General features: G+C 47.1%; 1 protein-coding gene across 3 annotated transcripts in view; it reads right to left on the bottom strand.

Annotated features, from left to right (window-relative positions):
• Window positions 1-3,036: 3,036 nt before the first annotated feature.
• Window positions 3,037-23,483, bottom strand: part of LOC144509213 (C-reactive protein-like) — a 116,453-nt gene continuing 96,006 nt past the window's right edge. The window contains exons 1-3 of one of the 3 annotated variants that reach the window (XM_078237710.1): window positions 16,770-17,094; window positions 8,696-8,771; window positions 3,491-4,534 (exon numbers count right to left, since the gene is read on the bottom strand). In XM_078237710.1, the coding sequence (XP_078093836.1) occupies window positions 3,903-4,534; window positions 8,696-8,771; window positions 16,770-16,937 (876 nt within the window). In that variant the 5' untranslated portion in view covers window positions 16,938-17,094 and the 3' untranslated portion in view covers window positions 3,491-3,902. Of the gene's footprint in view, window positions 4,535-8,695; window positions 8,772-16,769; window positions 17,095-23,483 lie in introns of those variants that run through there. The other 2 variants (XM_078237711.1, XM_078237712.1) reach the window with 2 other exon arrangements.

Raw genomic sequence — 23,483 nt, 5'->3', positions numbered from 1 at the left:
CAAGTCTGACCCTTTGGTTGAACAGGTCCATCTCCTCCACGCCAACCCTCAATATGCCTATGTGGCATATCCTGACGGGCGAGAGGACACGGTCTCTATCCAAGATCTGGCGCCTGCAGGGGACCTGGAAACCCCCGTCGCTCCCGCACCCCTTGTTAGGGTTCCTTTGCCCATTCTCTCCCCTCCTGACACGGCGCGGGCAGTATCGGGACCTCCACTTAATCCTCTTCCTCCCGTGTACAGCTTGCCTGAGTCCAGGAGACTGTCGCCACCTCGAGGTCCACCCGTGCGTGAGGAACTGGAGGAGTCACTGGACACCACCTTGGAGAGAGGGACACCACGGTCACCAGAACCGGCACTACCGCCAGTGCTGCGGAGGTTGCAGAGACGGTGCGGACCTCCGATATGACTGAACTTGTGAATATATGGACAGTTCGTACTGTTTTTTTGCCCCACCGGCCTTTGTTTTTAGAGGGGTGAATGTGGTGAACCATAGATGGTTACCACTATGGGTACTGAACCATAGATGGTTACCACTATGGGTACTTGTACATATGTTACTCTTGTTACTGTTGGGGTTAGGGTTGGGGTGTTCCACCTGTTAGCATTGTTCTGTGGTACACTCCGTTTGGCTCCGCCTTCCTATAGGTGTATAAAGGTCACTGCACTTCTTAGTGACCCTCAGTCTGGGATAGTATTGTTAAGCAGTGTGCTCTATCCTTGTTGCGAATAAAAGCCTTTATTTCCTGAGTACGATCTAGCCTCTCGAGTGAATTAATCGCGCATCAGGGGGAGCTATACAATAAATGGCAGAACCATCAGGAGTATAGACACATAGAGGGATCTGGGTGTGGAAGTCCACGGATCCTTAAAGGTGGCAGCACAGGTGGAAAAGGTGGTGAAGAAGGCATATGGCATGCTTGCCTTTATTGGATGGGGCAGAGAGTATAAAAGTTGGCATATGATGTTGCAGTTATATAAAACGTTGGTTAGGCCACATCTGGAATACTGTGTCCAGTTCTGGTCACCACACTACCAGAAGGATGTGGAGGCTTTGGAGAGAGTACAGAAAAGGTTTACCAGGATGTTGCCTAGCTATGAGGAGAGATTGAGTAAACTCGGCTTGGAAAGACGGAGGTTGAGGGGCGGCCTAATAGAAGTTTATAAAATTATGAAGGGCATAGATAGGGTGAACAGTTGGAAGCTTTTTTCCCAGGTCAGAAATGACAAACACAAGGGGTCACAAGTTCAAGGTTAAACAAAGATATGCGGGGGACGTATTTTACACAGAGGGTGGTGGGGGCCTGGAATGCACTGCCAAGCAAGGTGGTTGAGGCAGACACGCTAAGATCATTTAAGACTTATCTAGATAGCCACATGAACAGACTGGGAATGGAGGGATACACCACGGATGGTCTAGTCATGGACACATGATCGGTGCAGGCTTGGAGGGCCGAAGGGCCTGTTCCTGTGCTGTATTGTTCTTTGTTCTTTGCTTGGCTCTCAGTCAAATAGTTATTTTAAAGCCACTATTGTCATTATTGTTGTTAAATCATTGTTGCAGTCGTTCTTTCTCCATCCACACTTTGTCTCATCCTAATGTGTGAGATTCTATGAAAATGCAACTTCTTTCTCACTCCCAAACTCCATGGAATGTTCCAGAGATTAATGATTGAGATAAGGAAGTGTAATAAGTCAGGAGGCCCGAGTGGAATGGTATTTATTGTTAAACACAAAATTAAGCCACTGCTCCATGGTGTACATACTGGGACATAGCTTCGCAAACCCTTCCCGGTGTCCACCTTATAAAGGGCTCAGCTGATAAACTCCACCTGGGCAGGCCAGTGTCTGTTACCATGGGAACCTGTATTCAACCAGCCAGAAGTTTAACAACATCAGGTTAAAGTCCAACAGGTTTATTTGGTAGCAAAAGCCACACAAGCTTTCGGAGCTCTAAGCCCCTTCTTCAGGTGAGTGGGAATTCTGTTCACAAACAGAGCTTATAAAGACACAGACTCAATTTACATGAATAATGGTTGGAATGCGAATACTTACAACTAATCAAGTCTTTAAGAAACAAAACAATGTGAGTGGAGAGAGCATCAAGACAGGCTAAAAAGATGTGTATTGTCTCCAGACAAGACAGCCAGTGAAACTCTGCAGGTCCACGCAACTGTGGGGATTACAAATAGTGTGACATGAACCCAATATCCCGGTTGAGGCCGTCCTCGTGTGTGCGGAACTTGGCTATCAGTTTCTGCTCAGCGACTCTGCGCTGTCGTGTGTCGAACCAGCCCCACAGGGAGATCAAATAGAGATTCCCCATGGAACCCATAGGGGTTATCACAGGAATCCTGTAGTTATTGTCATTGCAGACTCGATGGGCCGAAGGATTGTTTCTGGACAGTGTCACTCTATGACTATGAGACCCATGTCCTCCTCAGAGCTGATGTGGAGATGCCGGCGTTGGACTGGGATAAACACAGTAAGAAGTTTAACAACACCAGGTTAAAGTCCAACAGGTTTATTTGGTAGCAAAATGCAACTTCTTTCTCACTCCCAAACTCCATGGAATGTTCCAGAGATTAATGATTGAGATAAGGAAGTGTAATAAGTCAGGAGGCCCGAGTGGAATGGTATTTATTGTTACCAAATAAACCTGTTGGACTTTAACCTGGTGTTGTTAAACTTCTTACTCCTCAGAACTGCCAGCTACCGGCCAGTGTGAGCCTGGACAGAGCAGGATGTTTAACCATGGAAACTCCTTCAATCCTTCTCCATGTTCAGCACACATTCACCATCACTGAAACACGGGTCATCAGCAGAAACCCCGTCTGATTTTGGGAATGAAGCCACCAGCGCTGGAGTTTGATCAGCAGCTTCTGAACAGGCTGGGGATGGAAGGTGAGAATCTCCCGCTGTGTGTGAAAATCTCAGTGTCTCACTGGGCAGAGCACTTATTTCAATTGATATGGGAGAGCTGGAGTGTCCCGGGGTTTAACTAAGATTAGACACACACAGTAACCTTTCCTTTTTGATGCTCGTTTATTAAACTGATAAAGCAGCAACGTTACAGTTTGATTACAGTCTCCTTCCAGGCAAATCACAGTGTGTCAGCGTTACAAATCATGTAATATCAGCAATCAGAGAGAGAGAAACTGAGATAGACAGAGGGAGAGAGAGACACACAGGAAAAACAGAGAGAAGGAGAAACAGAGAGAGAGAAAGAGAGAGCGAGACAGAGACCAGTGACAAATCACCCGATCAGAACCCAGGACAGAATCCACTTTGAACTGAATTTCTCGCAGTCTGACTGCCCCTCAATCTCACTCACATTCAATTATTTTATACTCTGTGTTTGAGAGACAGAAAGAAACAAACTCCCTCTGTCACCTCGCTTGTAGCTGCGATACAGAACTAATCGCATTGGGATTTTAAAATGGACACCAGTGGCATAACAGAGCATTTTGTGGATAACTAGGTGGACGTATCAGTTCTGAGCAGTGTGTGAGATTCTCTGGGATCTAATGGAGGTTCAGTATCTGAGCAGTGTGCGAGATTCTCTGGGGTTTAATGGGGGTTCAGTGTGTACTCCAACACCTTTGGGATTGACACTGAGCTGTGTCCCGTGTCCATCAATCTTATTCCCTGCTCTCTATCTTTCTGTTAGAGAATGACAGTGGCTCTTTGAATCTGAAGCCACTACGCAGATACCAAGGAAGGTGAGAAATTATAAGATCCCAGTGAATAATCTCTGATCCAATCATAATCAAATTCCCCTTTATTCTAGATTAAACTTCATTACTTTTGTTTCCGGATTCGATCATGGTGGAAAAGATTTCAATGGAAGGCAATAACCTATTGATGCAATTTCTGCGCTTCAGCGTGTTCCTGCTCATCCTTTAGCCCACTGTTCCCAAAGGTGAGCAGTCATTATTGTCTTTAACATGCACGTTGCCGATGGCAGTATATGATACTGTTGTCCAGTCGATGATGTTCCCCTCAGCACTCTGACAATCCTGACTTATAGCCTTGATCTCATTGGCAGATAAAACATGGTCCCACATATTAACATCTGTTATCTCTCCCACAAAACTCTGATTGATGTCAAACCCTCCCCCAACGCTGTCCTGTTCCTGTCCCAGGATAACTGAACCCCCAGCACGCACAATTCCCCCCCTGCTACCAACTTTGTACAAACTTCGTTCCCCATTCACCCAGAATGTTATCAGTCCGTTCTCAGATTCCCAGGTCACACAGATGTGTCTCAGCAACGCATTCATTTTTGGGAGGGAGAATCTAACTACCGTACTGCCGAGCTCCAGGGAAATTTCTTCATTATTTTCTTGCCAGATCAACAGTTCGTTGTGATGATTTGACGTCGCGTAGGAGAACAAGCTGTAACCGTGGGATGCTTCAGAAGCAGCTTTCAGGCAGAGAGTAAAGGCTGACAGAGGGGGCCACCTGCTCGGGTACAGTCTGACGTAGCTGTTGCCCGTTTTTGTTGAAAATATCAGCGACTTCCCTGCAAAACCTGTAAAATATCAAGAGTTTAGATTTTGTTAAGAGATGTTTGAAATGGCGATGGTCATGAGAAAGAGATAGAAAGGAGATTTATCATTGAAGGAAAGAAAGTCTTGTATTGCGGGAGTGCCCTTCACAACTTCACCAATTCGCAGCCAGGAAAGTTCTTCTAAAGTCTCGACATTGTGAATTGAGAAATGTGGGAACCAATCAGTGCACACACACAGTAATAATAACCCCACCATCTGCTTTTGTGATACTAGATAAATATTGTCCAGAACACTGAATTCCTGCTTTCCTTCACATTAGAATCTTTCCATCCCTCTGAGTGGGCAGTTTAATGTCTCATCTAAAAGAGGGCACCTTCGACAGCGCAGCACTCCAGCAGTACTGGACTGAAGGGTCAAACCTGGAATTTGCCTTTAAGTTTGGGGAGTGGGATCTGAATCCTCAATGTTCTGACTCGGGGGCGGGGGGAGGGAGGAATTGGTGGCCGTGTTACCCACTGAGCCACCACCGACAGAGAAAGGAGAGACTGACCCAAAACGCATCTGGAAAATAATGCAGCTCAAGTGGCCCAGAGCCGCCTGTTTGTTAGAGTCAGAGAGGTTTACAGCATGGAAACAGGCCCTTCGGCCCAACTTGTCCATGCCACCCTTTTTTTGAAAACCCCTAAGCTAATCCCAATTGCCCGCATTTGGCCCATATCCCTCTATACCCATCATACCCATGTAACTGTCTAAATGCTTTTTAAAAGATAAAATTGTACCCGCCTCTACTACTACCTCTGGCAGCTTGTTCCAGACACTCACCACCTTCTGTGTGAAAAAATTGCCCCTCTGGACACTTTTGTATCTCTCCCCTCTCACCTTAAACCTATGCCCTCTAGTTTTAGACTCCCCTACCTTGGGAAAAGATATTGACTATCTACCTTGTCTATGCCCCTCATTATTTTATAGACCTCTATAAGGTTACCCCTCAGCCTCCTACGCTCCAGAGAAAAAAGTCCCAGTCTATTCAGCCTCTACTTATAACTCAATCCATCAAGTCCCGGTAGCATCCTAGTAAATCTTTTCTGCACTCTTTCTAGTTTAATAATATCCTTTCTATAATAGGGTGACCAGAATTGCACACAGTATTCCAAGTGTGGCCTTGCCAATGTCTTGTACAACTTTAATAAGACGTCCCAACTCCTGTATTCAATGTTCTGACCGATGAAACCAAGCATGCCGAATGCCTTCTTCACCACTCTGTCCACCTGTGACTCCACTTTCAAGGAGCTATGAACATGTACCCCTAGATCTATTTGTTCTGTCACTCTCCCCAATGCCATACCATTAACTGAGTAAGTCCTGCCCTGGTTCAATCTACCAAAATGCATCACCTTGCATTTGTCTAAATTAAACTCCATCTGCCATTCGTCAGCCCAGTGGCCCAATTGATCAAGATCCCGTTGCAATTGGGAGATAATTCTCTTCACTGTCCACTATGCCACCAATCTTGGTGTCATCTGCAAACTTACTAACCATGCCCCCTATATTCTCATCCAAATCATTAATATGACAAATAACAGTGGCCCAGCACTGATCCCTGAGGCACACCGCTGGTCACAGGCCTCCAGTTTGAAAAACAACTCTCTACAACCACCCTCTGGCTTCTGTCAAGAAGTCAATTTTGTATCCATTTAGATACCTCACCCTGGATCCCGTGAGATTTAACTTTGTGCAACAACCTACCATGCGGTACCTTGTCAAAGGCCTTGCAAAAGTCCATGTAGACAACATCAACTGCACTGCCCATGCTGTTGAAACATTTTGGCATTGTGAGTCAAATGGACAAAGGCTGGACATGGGTATCGCTGGAAAAGGGAAAATTCATTGCCCATTACTAATTACCCTTGAGCAGGTGATGCTGAGCTATCTTCTTGTCAATGGAATAGCTAATTAAGCCATTTCTGAAGATAGTTAAAAGTCAATCACTTCGCTACAGGTCTGGAGTCACATGTGGGCCAGTTCAGGTGGGACATGTTCATAAACACTGTTCTCCCTTAATAAACTTCACTCTCTCCACTGCTATTTATAAAATCATAGATTCAGACAGTGCACAAAGACTGTCATTCACATTAGTTCTGACTCTTTCAAGGAACAGTCTAATTTGTCCAACTCCTCTATTTCCTCACACTAAATCACTGCAATTTTCTCCTTCAGATATTTATTCATTTTTCTTTGAAAAGTTACTGTCTACTCCCACCTCACTATCAGGCAATGTATTCCAAATCCTAGTCACTCATTGCCTCTCCTTCTATTTCCAGTTACATTAAATGTCTTTCCTCACTGTTGACCCTTCAGCCATGAGGAATAGTTTCTCTTTATCTAAATGATTCATGATTTGAAAACAACTCTATCAAATCACCTCATCTCCTTCTTTGCAGGTGAACAAATTTGGATCTCTGGCCTATAGCTGTAACTGTAAACCTTCATTCTTCATTGAGTGAATCTCCTCTGAACCCTTTCCAAATACTTCCAGAAATGTGTTGCCCAGAGGTTGGACACAATGGGGGTGATCTTCCCAGAATTCGGCAATGTGTCAGTTCTGGCGAAAAAAATGGAGTGAATCCCACCAACAGCCCCAACGTTATTTCTGACTGAATCTTGAGCCTGATTAACCAAAGTTTTTATGGCCACGAGAATCACACTGTACTCACGATGACCTCCCCCTGATTCGCCTGCCCCAGCTCAACTTCATTGCTACAATCACTGAGGAGCTCCATATAAATGGCTCCCCTGCACTCCCCAGTACTTGTTCCACAACGACTGCAGGGGATGGCAGCCAGCAAACCCACACCTCATTTCTCGGAGGGAGCACTGACCAGATTTGCTGGATGGATTGCAACAGATGCAGGATGCACTCTATCCCTGGTCCAAAAGGTGTCTTTCCAGCAGGGTCACTAACCCTGCCTAGGATCTAGTGGCAGCTTTGTGACTGCCAACTCACTGCAATAGAGGATTGGACAGCGGTGCTGCAAGAAGATGAATGATCTTCTTCGCTCAGTCAAGTGACTCCAGACCCATGGCAAATTGATTGACTCTTAACTACCTTCAGAAATGGCCTGACAAGCCATGCCATTGACAGGAAAGTAGCTGAGAATCACCCCCTCAAGGGCAATTAGTGATGGGCAATGAATTTTGCCTTCTGCAGTTTTTTTCTGGACCCCCTCACCCACCCTTCCCACTTCATCTCTGACGCAGCCACTTGGGGCTTTGGAGGACAAACTCAACCACAAGTCAGCGTCAGCAAGCACACGCAGCTGGGTAACGCCCGAGCTCAGAAACCTCACCTCATTTAAGAAGAACGCTCTCGAGCTGGTCGGGGAGGATAAGAGGGTGCCTGCGCTGATGGAAAATGGGGCAGCAGACAAACGTGAGAATCCTCAAGACATGCTGTCTTGTGAGTAATCAATGTCCCCTCATCATTCCCACTCCCACTCCTTACCCCAGATACTGAAGCCAATTTTAACATCTCATCCCTATCGACATGTAGTCCAGTCTGGTCATTATCATGTGGCTGTTTGTTGTGAGTTTACTGTGAACAAATTGACTATCACATTTCCTACATTACAACAATGACAACATTTCTAAAATACCCCACTGGCTTTAAAGTGCTTTGGAAAGTGTTTTGTTTCAGAAAGGTCCTATAGAAATGCAATACTCTCTCTTTAACCACACTGGGGTGGCATGGTGGCACAGTGGTTAGCACTGCTGCCTCTCAGCTCCAGGGACCTAGACCCAGCTTGGGTCACTGTCTGTGTGGCGTTTGCATGTTCTCCCCGTGTCTGCGTGGGTTTCCTCCGGGTGCATATAGTTTCCTCCCACAGTCTGAAAGACATGCTGGTTAGTTGCATTGACCCAAACAGGTGCCGGAGTGTGGCGACTGGGAGAATTTCACAGTAACTTCACTGCAGTGTTAATTACTTACTTGCAGTCTTACTTACGACAAATAAATTAACTTTACTTTACTTTTTACTGGGTTAGATTAGCTGAATCAGTTAGACCAGGACTGGAATGTGGGATCTTGCTGCCCTCTGTGGGGCTCAGTGCCATGACACTACAGTATATTCTGAGTGCTGTTTGCACTCTGTAACCTGTGTATTACAGTACTATTACAGACATACCGTAACCTGCAGACACTGGCTGGTAAACACACATCACAAGCGCAAAGAAAATGAAGGTTTTCATCCTGTGTCCAAGCTGTAAAAAATGAAGAAAGTAAATTCATTTCATTTGGCACTGTTATAGATCCATTGAAAATTACAACCAGTGCCCAGTTTGAGGTGTCTTCCCCACACACAAATAGCCCCTCCCGGTACTCACTGCAATTCCTCAGTAAGCCAGTCTTGTCCTGAGCTGAAGCAATAACCTGTGTTCACAACCTGCTCCACTTTATACTCTGCTCAGCTCACTCAGCCCATTGGATTGAAGGACATAAGGAGGCGGAGCAAACACTGCTGTCTATCCAAACACTATCTGACATCACCACATTTTTACACAGATCACAAGATCATTAGGATGAGGGTGTCCATTCGACCCATCTTAATCCACCTGTCCAGAAAGGTGATAAGATTCACTCTCCCCACCCGATTGTTCCTGTAATGATTGGAGTTATTTCTCCACATTTACTCTCTCTCTGAGTCTGTCCCATGTCTTGGTGTCTTTTTCCCGATCTTAGTTGGAAATTTCCCTCTTCCTAGTTTGTTACTGCCTTCACATCAATACAATCTTGGAAGTTCGGAACTCTCGGTAACTGTTGTGGGGACAGACATTGATGGGTTGGATTGTGTGCAAGAAATTTGGAGTTTTAAACTAAATATTTCATTTGCAATTAGTCTGCAACGTTTAACTCCATGTTAATGAGGAGAGCGTTAATAATTCTGCACTAAAACAGAGATTCACAAAGAAAGACGTGCACTTATCCAGTGTATCCTGACCTCATGATGTCCCTACGTGCTTCTAAACTAACAAAGTATTTTTGCAATATGGGGAAGCTGCAATTGTATAGGGTGTTGGTGAGGCCACACCTGGAGTATTGTGTGCAGTTTTGGTGTCCTTGTCTGAGGAAGGATGTCCTTGCTATAGAGGGAGTAGAGTGAAGGTTTACCAGGCTGATTCCTGGGACGCCAGGTCTGTCATATGAGGAGAGATTAAATCGGTTAGGATTATATTCAGTGGAGTTTAGAAGAATGAGAAGGGATCTCATAGAAACTTATAAAATTCTAACAGGGTTAGACAGGGTAGATTCAGAAAGAATGTTCCTAATGGTGGGAGATTCCAGGACTAGGGGTCATAGTTTGAGGATAAGGGGAACCTTTTAGAACTGAGGTGAGGAGAGGGTGGTGAATGTGTAGAATTCACTACCACAGAATGCAGTTGAGGCCAAAACATTGTTGGATTTTCAGAAGAAATTAGATATAGCTCTCGGGGGAAGAGATCAAGAGATATGGGAGGAAGGGGGGGATCAGGGTATTGAATTCGATGGTCAGCCATGATCAGAATGAATGGTGGAGAAGGCTCGAAGGGCCGAATGGCCTACTCCTGCTTCTAGTCTCTATGTTTCTATGAAACTCAGCAAGCCAATTAGTGCACAGCAGGATCCCACAAACTGCAATTGTCTAATGACCAGATCGTCCATTTCATTGATGTTGTTTGTGGGGAAACTATTGCCCTCTTGAGCATCCTGGGAATGAGTCACTCAGCAGGTACAGTATAGCCCACATTACAAAATACTCTGCATACGGGACACAGTCCAGTACGGGGACACTGTCCAGTACGGGGACACTGTCCAGTACGGGGACACTGTCCAGTGCGGGGACACTGTCCAGTGCGGGGACACTGTCCAGTACGGGGACACTGTCCAGTACGGGGACACTGTCCGGTACGGGGACACTGTCCGGTACGGGGACACTGTCCGGTACGGGGACACTGTCCAGTACGGGGACACTGTCCAGTATGGGGACACTGTCCAGTGCGGGGACACTGTCCAGTGCGGGGACACTGTCCAGTACGGGGACACTGTCCAGTGCGGGGACACTGTCCAGTGCGGGGACACTGTCCAGTACGGGGACACTGTCCAGTATGGGGACACTGTCCAGTATGGGGTCACTGTCCAGTACGGGGACACTGTCCAGTATGGGGTCACTGTCCAGTACGGGGACACTGTCCAGTATGGGGACACTGTCCAGTATGGGGTCACTGTCCAGTATGGGGACACTGTCCAGTACGGGGACACTGTCCAGTACGGGGACACTGTCCAGTACGGGGACACTGTCCAGTATGGGACACTTGCAGAATGGGCACACTGTCCAGTATGGGGACACTGTCCGGTATGGGGACACTGTCCGGTACAGGGCACTGTCCGGTACGGGACACTATCCGGTACGGGACATTGTCCAGTATGGGGGACACTGTCCAGTACAGGGATGCTGTCCAGTACAGGGATACTGTCCAGTACAGGGATACTGTCCAGTATGGGGACACTGTCCAGTGTGGGGACACTGTCCAGTATGGGGGACACTGTCCAGTGTGGGGACACTGTCCAGTACGGGGGACACTGTCCAGTGTGGGGACACTGTCCAGTATGGGGGACACTGTCCAGTGTGGGGACACTGTCCAGTATGGGGGACACTGTCCAGTACGGGACAATTCCTGGTACAGGACTTGAGGACATGCAAGATTTGATCAGTCAACATTGATAGCACGTTGACAGAGAGGGAGTGGAAATGTATCTCTGATACCCTTAGCCATCTATGCAAATGAGATGATGAACTGATGTCACTTGTTCTTTGATCCAGGCAGTGATGCTGCTTCTTGATTTAGGAGGAATATGAGCCGAGAGTCTGGGAGAACTTGCTTCCTCTGAATAGTGTCAACAGTGGAAAACACCGGAATATGCAAATGAGACTGTGAAGGTTGGCATGTTGGTCAATGCACCGATGGAAAATGATATGTGTGGAATGTGGCCATGAAATAAAAGCAAAACCTCTCAGTGTTCAGGCTGTTCTGTAAAGAATGAATTCTAACCCAGCAACCACCTGGAGGGTATTTTGCATAGTAGTTGCAGTATTGCAGTGGGGGAGGTGGGGCGGGGGGGGGGGGGTGGTGGGGGGAGTGGGTGGTGGAGGACAGATCAGTAGTTGCGGTATTGCACTGGGGTGTGGGGGGGGGGGGGGGCAGATCAGTAGTTGCAGTATTCCGGGGGGAGCTTCTTTCTTGAGAATCCATATACTGGCACTGGAGGGGGTGCAGAGGAGATTCACTAGGTTGATTCCAGAGTTGAGAGGTTGGCTTATGAGGAGAGACTGAGTAGACTGGGGCTATACTCATTGGAATTCAGAAGAATGAGGGGAGCTCTTATAGAGACATATAAGATTATGAAGGGAATAGATAAGATAGAAGCAGGGAAGTTGTTTCCCCTGGCGGGTGAAACTAGAACTAGGGGACATAGCCTCAATCTAAGGGGAAGCAGATTTAGGACTGAGTTGAGGAGGAACTTCTTCACACAAATGTTTGTGAATCTGTGGAATTCCCTGTCTAGTGAAGCAGTTGAGGCTACCTCATTGAATGTTTTTAAGGCAAGGATAGATACATTTTTGAACAGTAAAGGAAAGGTGAGCGGGTGGGTAAGTGAAGCTGAGTCCACAAAAAGATCAGCCATGATCTTATTGAATGGCGGGGCAGGCTCGAGGGGTCAGATGGCCTACTCCTGCTCCTAGTTCTTATGTTCTTCCCCATCTCACTTTCTGATTGGCTGGGCCCTTGACTGTGAGTATCTAATTGGCTGCTCGCAATGTGATTGTGATTGGGCAGCCAACCCACCTTCGAGAGGCGGTCCCACACAATCTGTCCCTGTTATTGGGACTCTTGATGTGAGTGCACAATACCAGGCTGTCCTTTCTTGGGACGATGAAGCAGGAGGCGGGTGTGGGGGCGACGGGAGGGTCGGGGTAACAGAGTCCCTGCTCATGTGACCCTGTAAACCCTGAGTGAGAGGTGCTCGAGCTGCTGTGTGACCTATTTCTAGTCTGATGTGTGATTGGCTGCTTTGTGATGTCACCTGGAGACAGGTTCTTCCCCTAGTTACGCCTTGCGACCTTACTGGGGAAGGGTTAAAGTTGGCATTTCATATTATCAGCAAATTTAGTTATTTTACGTGGGAATAAGGAAGTAAAATAATCTTCTTTTATTCAGAGTTTGCTGGCTTGACCAACATTTATTGCACATCCCTAGTTGTTCTTGAGCCGCCCTCTTGAACCCCTGCAGTCTCTGAAGTGTTGCTTCGCTCACAGTGCTGTTAGAGAGGGAGTTCCAGGATTTTTACCCAGTGACAGTGAAGGAATGGCGACATATTTTTGAGTCAGGATGGTGAGTGACTTGGAGGGAAATCTGCAGGCGGTAGCGGTAAGAATTTCTAAAGATATTTAAGAAGGAAAAGTGGGTGTTGGTCCTGAAGGAAGTGAATCAAGGGAATTAATCATGGAAAATAAGGAGATGGCAGATGAATTGAACAGGTATTTTGCATGTATCTTCACTAAAGAGGATACAGTAACATCCCAGATATTAAACCAGGGATTTGAAGGGAGGGAGGATCTCAGGAAAATTGCAGGCACCAGGGATGTGATATGAGCAAATTGTCGGGGCTCACAAATCTCTGGGTCTTCATGGAATTTATCCCAGCATTATAAGCGAAGCAACTAGTGAGATCGTTGATCCATTGTTTTTAATTTTCCATAATTCCCAAGATTTGGAGAAGGTTCCATTCGATTGGAAGGTAACAAATGTAACTTTGTTCAAAAAAGGAGGAAGACAGAAGGCAGGAAACATCAGGCCAGTGAGCTCAAAATCTGTTACAGGGAAAGGATAGCGCCAGAACTCTACCACCTCACCCTCCACAAAATCAGAGCGGGCGAGGGTCCGACAGTGGAAATCTGCTTTGACCTCGGGCGTGAATTTCCAGTCTCGCTCGGAGCTATTAATGAAGAAATATTAGAAAAGTTCAAAGTAATTAGGCAGAGTCAAATGAGTTTGTGAAAGCAAAACCAATTTACTGGAGTCCTTTGAAGAATTAATCTGTGCTCTGGTTCAGGGCTATTGATGCCGACCACATCAAAAGTTATTGAGGGAAGTACCGGCTCCTATGTTGGGGGTAACATATTGGCATGGATAGAAAATTGGCTGGTAAACAGAAAACAGAGTTTGCATAAATAGTTTTTTGGTTGGCAAGATATAATGAGTGGTGTGTCACTGGGATCAGTGCTGGGGCCTGAACCTTTAATCATTTATATAAATGACTTGCAGGAAGGGACAGAAGTTACGGTTGCCAAACTTGTTGATGACACAAAGATAGGTAGAAAAGTAAGTTGTAAAGAGGGCATGAGATTGCAATGGGATTGAGTGAGTAGACAAAGATCTGGCAAATGGAGTATCATGGGGGAAAATGTGAAATCGGACATTTTGCTGGGAGTATAAATGGTGAAAGATTGCAGAACTCTGAGGAGCAGAGGGATCTGGGTGTCCTCGTGCATGAATCACAAAAGGGTAGTAAACAGGTACAGCATGTAATTAGGAAAGGTTATAGGATGTTATCATTTATTGTGAGGGGAATTGAATACTAGAGTAGAGAGGTTAAGCTTTAGTTACACAGGGAATTGATGAGACCAGGAATGGGATTTTACCACCTCACTGTACTCGGTGATCAGTGTGGCGAATTGGGAAAACAACGTGCAATGCAAAAAATCCAATTTTGTGGCGTCTGTACACCAGGTTTTGTTTCATGTGATAGGCTGCATTCCCTTTTTAGTTTTCTAAAAAAACCTTTTATTGATGGTCTGTTTGCACTTCAGTCCCATACTGCTGATCTACGGGCGCCCAGTGTAGAGGGGGGAGCAGGGAAGGCGGAGGCCCTCCTCGTGAACCTGCTTCTGGGGCTGGCCAAACTCACCATAAACAGGTCCTGGCAGCAGGTGACCGAGGGGGTCGCCTGACCCGACTGTCTGCCCCTCTCCCAGGGCTACATTCATGGCCGGGTGTCCCTGGGGCGTGAGCATGTGGAGTCCACAGGCAGCACCATAACCTTCCATGCCCTTTGGGCACCCTAAGGGCCAAGGTGTACTATTGACCCCTTAAATCACATTTTGATTTGACGTTTTAAATTTCCTTTACACTTTTGCCTTTTGATTTGGGCAGTTCCCTTGGAAGTACTTGATAAAACAGGCCTGAGTCAGCACGGCTTCGTCAAGGGGAGGTCATGTCTGACAAATCTGCTAGAGTTCTTTGAGGAGGTAACAAGGAAGTTAGGTAAAAGAGAACCAGTGGACATGATTTATTTAGACTTCCAGAAGGCCTTTGACAAGGTGCCGCATATTAAATGCCGCATGTTAAATAAGTTGAGAGCCCATGGTGTTAATGGTAAGATTCTGGCATGGATTGGTTGACTGGCAGAAGGCAGAGAGTAGGGATATAGGGATCTTTTTCAGGATGGCATCCGGTGATTAGAGGTGTGCCTCAGGGGTCAGTGCTGGGACCACAACTTTTCACAATACGCATCAACGATTTGGAAGAATGAACTGAAGGCACTGTTGCTAAGTTTGCAGATGGTACAAAGCTATGTAGAGGGACAGGTAGTATTGAGGAAGCAGGGGGAGTGCAGAAGGACTTGGACAGGTTAGGAGAGTGGGCAAAGAAGTGGCAGATGGAATATAATGTGGAAAAATGTGAGGTTCTGCACTTTGGAAGAAGGAATGGAGACATAGATTATTTTCTAAATGGGGAAATGTTTAGGAAATCAGAAGCACAAAGGGACTTGGGAGTCATTGTTCAAGATTCTCTTAAGGTTAACATGCAGGTTCAGTCGGCAGTTAGGAAGGCAAATGCAATGTTAGCATTCATGTCAAGAGGGCTAGAATACAAGAGCAGGGATGTACTTCTGAGGCTGTATAAGGCTTTGGTCAGACCCCATTTGGAGTATTGTGAACAGTGTTAGGCCCTGTATCTAAGGAAGGATATGCTGGCCTTGGAAAGGGTCCAGAGGAGATTCACAAGAATGATCCCTGGAATGAAGAGATTGTCGTCTGAGGAACAGTTGTGGACTCTGGTCTGTACTCGTTGGAGTTTAGAAGGATGAAGGGGGGATCTTATTGAAACTTACAGGATACTGCGTGGCCTGGATAGAGTGGAGGTGGAGAGGATGTTTCTGCTAATAGGGAAAACTAGAACCAGAGGGCACAACCTCAGGCTAAAGGGATGATCCTTTGAAACAGAAATGAGGAGGAATTTCTTCAGCCAGAGAGTGGTGAATCTGTGGAACTCTTTGCTGCAGAAGGCTGTGGAGGCCAGGTCATTGAGTATCTTTAAGACAGAGATAGATAGGTTCTTTAATAAAGGGGATCAGAGGTTATGAAGAAAAGGCAGGACCTTTTTACTTGCCTTCTGCCTTTCTCCCTTTTTGAACAAGGGCATCACATTGGCTGTTTTCCAATCTTCTGATACCCTCCTGGAATTTAGTGAGTTATGAAACATTTCCACCAATGGGTCCACTATCTCTGCAGCCGCTTCCATGAAAATCCTAGTGTGCAGTTTATCAGGTCCTGGCGACTTGTCCACCTTTAGTCCCTTGCGTTTCTCTAATACTTTATCCCTTGATTGGGATTTTTGTAAGTTCTACCGTGTTATTTGAAATTACTCCATCTGATGCCTTAGGGATATTTGCAATGTCTTCCACGGTGAAGACTGATAGAAGAACTTTATTTAGCATATCCGCCATTTCTTTGTTGCTGTTATCAATTTATCCGCCTCATTCAGTAGAGGCTCACTTCCTGTTTATATATCCATAGAAACTCTTACTGCTTGTTTTTATGCTACATGCAAGTTTTCTCTCAAAATTCATTTTCTCCCTTCTTATAAGCTTTTTAGTCTTTTGCTGCTGGATTCTAAAAACTTCCCAGTCCTCTGGTCTACCGCTGTCCCTTGCCATTTTGTATATCCTGCTTTTCAATTTAATATTATCCTTGACCTCCTTTGTTAACCATGGATTTTGCCTCTTTCTCGTGGAATCCCTCTTTTTGATCGGGATAAACTCCTGCTGAACATTTAGGACCAGCTGTTTGAACATCTGCCACTGCTCATCGACTGACCTGTATCTCAGCTTGTTTACCCAGTTCACCTGAGACAATTCCTCCCTCATACCATTATAATTACCTTTATTAGTTCAAAGACATTGGTTATGGACCAATGGTGTTCACTCTCAAACAGTATCTGGAATTCCATTATATGGTACAGTGGCACAGTGTTTAGAATTGCGCCAGGGACCGGGTTCAAATCCGGCCTCAGGTCACTGTCTGTGTGGAGTTTGCACATTCTCCCCATGTCTGTGTGGGTTTCCTGCAGGTGCTCTGGTTTCTTCCCACACGATGTGGAGATGCCGGCGTTGGACTGGGGTGAACACAGTAAGAAGTCTCACATCACCAGGTTAAAGTCCAACAGGTTTATTTGTAGCAAACGCCACTAGCTTTCGGAGCACTTGCTGCTCCTTCGTCAGGTGGGTGGGAGTTCTCCTTAGTCACCTGATCCCTTATTAATCCTTCTTCATTACACAAAACCAAATCTAAAGTAGCCCCTTCCCGCGTAGGTTCCACAATGTACTGCTCTAAAGAGCAATCCCTGATACACGTCACAAACTCTTCTTCTATGCTACCCTTGCTGGCTTGGTTTGTCCAAGCAATATGCAAATTAAAATCTCCCATGACAATTGCTATCCCCTTCAAACATGCCCTGATATTTCCCTATTTATGCTCTGGCTTCTTGAGAGGTCACATTTTGGTAGTCTACGGACTCTTACCCTTGTCTCCCTTCCCCTGCTATTCATAATTCCAACCCAAACCGATTCTACATCACTATCCACTGCCTGTATATCACGACTCAGCACTGCTCTGAAACCTTCCTTGATTAACAACACTACCCCACCTCCTTTCCCCTTTGTCCTGTTCTTTTGCAACATTGTGTACCCTGGAATATTGAACAGCCAATCCTGGTCAACCTGCAACCACGTTTCTGTTAGAGCGAATATATCATTCTCACATGTCGCAATCTGTGCTATCAACTCATCAATCTGGTCCCAAATGCTTTGTGCATTCAGATAAAGTACATTTAGCTTTGATTTTTTACAATTGTTTACTACTCTGGATTTACTCTGTGTTGCATATTTTTGCTCAGGTTTCCTGCCCTGGCCTGTCACACTATGGCAGGCAGGCTCCCTCTCACTATCCTGTGACACCACACCCTCATGTTCCCCTGGTTTTTAACCCCCCCCCCCCCCCCCCCCCCGCCAGTCAGGGCTCTTGTACGAGTTCTTGCTGTAATATAATGTTCATATGATCTGTCTGTACCTGTAGTTTTCTGTTGACACCCTGACTGATCATTAACCTGCACTCCCACCTTTAATTTTGACTTCCCAATTTTCTAAGCAACTGAACCCTCACTCCCTCACTTTAGTTTAAAGCCCTCAGCCCTGAAAATGCCTAATGCCCCAGCCTCTACAGCCCTCTGCGGTCAAGAATTCCACAGATTCACTCCCCTCTGGGAGAAGACGTTCCTCCTCATCTCTGTCTTAAATGGACACCCCCTTACTCTGAGATTAGGCCTCTGGCCCTAGACTCTCCCACAAGGGGAAACATCCTCTCAGCTTCTACCCTGTCAATCCCTCTGAGCATCCTTTATGTCTCAATAATGTATCATTCTTCTAATCTCCAATGAGTACAGGCCCAATCTACTCAATCTCTCCTCATAAGAAAATCCTTCCATACCCGGGATCAACCTAGTGAACCTTCCCTGGACTGTCTCCAATGCCAATATGGATAAGGGGACCAAAACTGTTCACAGTATTCCAGATGTGGTCCAACTGGTGCCTTGTATAGTTTTAGCAAGTATTTCCTATTTTTATACTCCATTCCCTTTGAAATAAAGGCCAACATTCCATGTGCCTTCCCTATTACCTGCTGAACTTGCTGCTAGCTTTTTGTGATTTATGCACGAGGACCCCCAATCCCTCTGTGCTGCAGCTTTCTGCAGTCCTTCTCCATTTAAATAATGTTCAGCTCCTTTATTCTTCCCACCAAAGTGCATAGCTTCACATTTTCCTACATTATATTCCATCTGCCAAGTTTTTGCCTGTTCACTTAACCTGTCTATATCCCTCTATAGTCTGTGTCATCCTCACCACTTGCCTTCCCACCTATTTTTGTGTCATCCACAAACTTGGCAATAGTATATTCACTTCCCTCATCCAAGTCATTAATATATATTGTCAATAATTGTGGCCCAGCACTGATCCCAGTGATACTCCACTAGTTACAGGTTAACTGAAAATGCTCCTCTTATCCTAACTCTCGGTCTTCTATCAGTTAGCCAACCCTCAATCCATGTGAATGTACTCCCCCCAACACCATGGGCTCTAATCCTCTTAAGTAGCCTTTTGTGCAGAACCTTATTGAATGCTTTTTTGGAAATCCAAAGATATTACATCTAAGGTTCCCATTTACCGTTCCTGTTTGTAACCATCTCAAAGAATTATAATAAATCTGTCAGACATAATTTACCCTTCATGAAGGCATGCTAACTCGTTTGATTATATTATTTATTTCTAAATGCTCTCTATTACGCCCTTTTAAATGGACTCTAAAAATTTCCCAATGACAGATCTTGGTGGAAGCCTTCTCCTGGAGCGAGGGTATAGAGAATCCCGCTCTGCTCCACTCCATCGGGGAGTTTGGTCAGGGCTCCCTCTGAAAATCATGATGCAGCCTTCCTGGCTGCCATTCCCTGCAGTGGCTGTGAGACAAGTGCTGGGGGGGCATTTACACATAGCTCCACAGTGATTGGCGCGATTAAGTGGAGCCGTGATGGCGAATAACTGGCCTGTTTTTCATTTCCCTCCCTTGTTGAATAAGGGTGTAACAATGGCACTTTTCCAACCCTCTGGTACTTTTCCAGAAGTTAAGGGTATTTGGAAGATTACTATGAATGCGTCCACTATCTCTGTAGCTACTTTCTTTAATATCCAGGATGCAACCCATTAGGTCCAGGAGTTTTATTGGCCTTTAGCCCCAATAGTTTCCCTATCACTTTTCTCAAGCAATTGTTATTTAATTTATTTCCTCCCCGGTCCTTGGCCTCTCGATTATTTAGTATTTTTGGAATGCTGTTAGCGTCTTCTAACACAGAAATGATCTTACCAGAATTTGGCAAAGTGTTCGTTCTGGCAAGGAAAAATGGATCCCACCGATTGCTCCAGGATAATTTCTGACCGGATCTTGAGCACCACTGGCAAAAGTATTTTTTGCCACGAGAATCACGCCACATCTGGAGCGGCCTCCCTCTAATTCGCCATCACGGCTCCACTTAATCGCGCCAATCACTGTGGAGCTATGTGTAAATGCCCCCCCAGCACTTGTCTCACAGCCACTGCAGGGAATGGCAGCCAGGAAGGCTGCATCATGATTTTCAGAGGGAGCCCTGACCAAACTCCCCGATGGAGTGGAGCAGAGCGGGATTCTCTATACCCTCGCTCCAGGAGAAGGCTTCCACCAAGATCACCACCCCCACCTGGGATGCAGTGGCTGTCCTGGTGAGTGCCAGCTCCCTGCAGAAGAGGACAGGGCAGCAGTGCCGCACGAAGATGAACAACCTTTGCTCAGCCAGGGCAAGGGTGCCTCTTTGCCCCCTCACACCTACCTCCCACTTCCACCTCCACCTCTCATCCAGCCGCATGGGGCTTTGCCTGTACGGAGGCCCTCCTCCCCCCTCTCCCAATCACCATATTCACTCCTACTCGCTGCCATGCTACTCACATTCCAGCTCCCATTCAGATCCCAAGCCTGCCACACTCATCACCATCTTAAATGTCAAACTCCCGTCTGCACACTCCCCACCTGTGTCATTGCAGGACAAAATCAACCACAACAAACATGAACAAGCACACCCAGCTGGCATAATACCAAAGTTCAGAACCCTCAAGCCATTTGAGGAGAGAGCACTCGAGCAGCCGAGGAGGAGGAAGAGTTGATGGTGAAGTGGGGACAGCAGACAGGGAGAATCCTCAAGATACGCAAGTTTCAAGTGAGTAATTACTATCCCCTCATTTATCCACTGTGATGCACTAATGCCATCTCCCTTCTCTTGCAGGCAAATCAGCCAAGCAGCCCGGACCATTCTCAAGCTCCTTGGATCCAACAGACTCAAGCAACTCTGAGGGAGACTTCTTGGACCCACCATTGAAGAGGTGTCACAGCTGTTACCCGGCACCAGCCCAGATACTCACACCTCGGTGGGGTCACTAAGCAGACAGGATTCTGGGTCACTCACTGGTGAGCACCTCCCAGCTGAAGATCCACAGCAGGTGGAGGCAGGGTCGTCCCAGGGAACCGGCACTCGGAGGGATGCTGGAACCCAGGACTCTGCTGAACCCCAGGCCAATGATGTGCCCCTGGGCCTGGTCATCCCACAGCTGCTGGAGCTGCAATGGCAGAGGGATGAGAGCAGCCCTCCTCGAGTGCAAGGCTGATTGGAGGAGTCCCATTGCCTTCTATCCGAGGAGATGCTGCTCTCACTGCAGCGCAATGAGGCTAACACTGCGAGGGTGGAGAGCTTAGTGTAGGATGTGCACTCCATGGCAGAGGATGTCCACACCATGGTTCAGCTCATGACCTTCATGTCTGAGGACATGTCCATGGTGCAGGGCTTCAACTGCATGGTGCAGGCACTGGTGTGAATCCATGAATATCAGCAGCAGAGCACAGTGGGCTTCTGGATCTCACTCCAGCTACCTCTCTATCATGTGGAAGACCACTGGGCCCATCGGACACCCAAAGGGATGAAGACAATCTGGGTCACAGCCTTCCACCCAGGAGACCCTGGGGAGTGTCCAGCCCATCTGAGTCACCCCTTCCTGAGAACAAAACTTCTCCAGCCCAACACACTGATGAGGGCAGCACTACAATACCCATTGCTGCCCGAAAGCAGACCAGGCCCTACGTGGTCATCTCAGGCAACAGGGCGTGGAAGTCAGCAGACCTCCTCAACCTTAGCTGTGGATCCTAAGGAAGCATATAGACATAATGAGAGGGTGAGGAAGAGTAAGAAATGATGGGCACCTAGTTGGCACGGGTGAAAGTAGGCACCAGTGTGGAGAGGTCACCATTATATCTAGCGAGAAATAATAAATCACTCTGTTCGCTCACAGAACCCCCCGCCCTGTCATTTTATGCCACCAAGCTTGATGAACACACGTGCACACCTGGCATTTTATTTCTGTGGAATGTAAGAGTGGCTGTGCTATGTCTCTCACGCTGAGGACAGATAAAGAAACCCTGCTGCAGGCGATCCCTCCCCCCGTAACCCCTGGCAATCCTTCCCGATGCCCCGTTTGGGAAGGAATAAACCCCCCACCATCCATTCATCAGGACAAGAGCATTTAAATCTTGCACCTCTTCAGCTGAGCGAGAGGGTCCAGGGTGCTGTTGAAGTGCTGATTGCCTGCCCACCTCCGGTGTACGATGAAAGTTCAAACCTGGAGTCTTGGAGCGGCCTGCAGCATCCGAGACTATTGTTCCAGCTTTGATGAACCTCATGATGTGCCCGTTGATTGGCAGGGCACCGGCAGGAGTCGGACATATTGCTGAGAAGCACGGCTTTGTCCCCGCTGCGAGTCATCATCATTCCCCTGCAGACTCAGGCCAATGGTTACAGCCCCCTGCCATTGAAAGCGTAATGGTTTGATAATGCGGGCAAAGCAGCATTGGTTTGACCTTACAGCCACTGTGGGAGACCTCACCATCTGCTACTCCCACTCGTCCCCAAAACAAGAAGCGATCAGGGCATCCCCTTGCTCGTTGACTAGTTCTGGCTCTGTCCGCTGCCCAACGTTCTTCCTCCTTCTGGGCATGATCAGACTCACTGCCCTCTTCAATATGCTCACCCGAGGAGATCTGGCGCTCGCCTATCTCCTCCAGGTCTATGTTGTCACCCCTCTGCAGTACTAAGTTGTGGAGAACGCAGCAGACCACAATACTCCAGGAGACCTTCTGGGAGCTATATTGTAGGACACCCCCGACCAGCCCAAGCACCAGAACTTCAACTTCAATTTCAACAGTCCTATCATCTGCTCCACCTACACATGGGTTGAAGTGTGAGCCTCATTGTATCGAGTCTCCGCTGGTGTTTGTGGCCGCCCTACTGGAATCATCAGCCATACCCTGAGCGGGTACCCTTGTCCCTGAGAAGCAATCCCTCCACTGCCACTCTCCCTCAAAGACAGCTGGGATTTGCGAGCGGCCCTAGATGTAACTGCCATGGGCGCTCCCTGGGAAACGGGGACACACCTGCATGAGGTGCATCGTATGGTCGCAGACGAATTGGACATTGAGGGAGTGGAATCCCTTGTGGTTCCTGAATGATGCCGCTTGCTGCCATGGTGACTTAAGGGTCACGTGGATGCAGTCTATCAGAACTTGCACCTGAGGCAGGCCTGCTGGGTGGGCAAAGCCCATAGCCCTGGCATCCTGGCTTGTCTGGAATTGGTCAGAATTGATAAACATATCAGCCCTGGCATAAAGGGCATCCGGCACCTCCCCAATACATTTATGAGTGGCAGACTCTGAGATGCCACAGATGTTCCCTGTGCTGCCCTGGAATGAACCACTAGTGTAAAAGTTCAGAGCGGTTGTAAGTTTAAAGGCCACAGGCATTGGGTGTCCCCAGTTCCAAGGGGTGTCAGCTTGTGCAGTATGTGGCAGAGGTGGTTCACTGTCCCACATGACACAGTCTTCTCCGGCACTGCAGCTCAGACATCTGAAGGTAAGAACATTCTTGGCTGGCACTGCCGCCGACATTGCTGCTCCATGTGTGGTCCTGCTCCCT

Source organism: Mustelus asterias, chromosome 21 (genome assembly GCF_964213995.1).
Source record: "Mustelus asterias chromosome 21, sMusAst1.hap1.1, whole genome shotgun sequence".
NCBI classification, from domain to species: Eukaryota; Metazoa; Chordata; class Chondrichthyes; order Carcharhiniformes; family Triakidae; genus Mustelus; species Mustelus asterias.
Note: the sequence above shows the minus strand (reverse complement) of the source record. Positions and strands in the feature narration are given on the sequence as shown.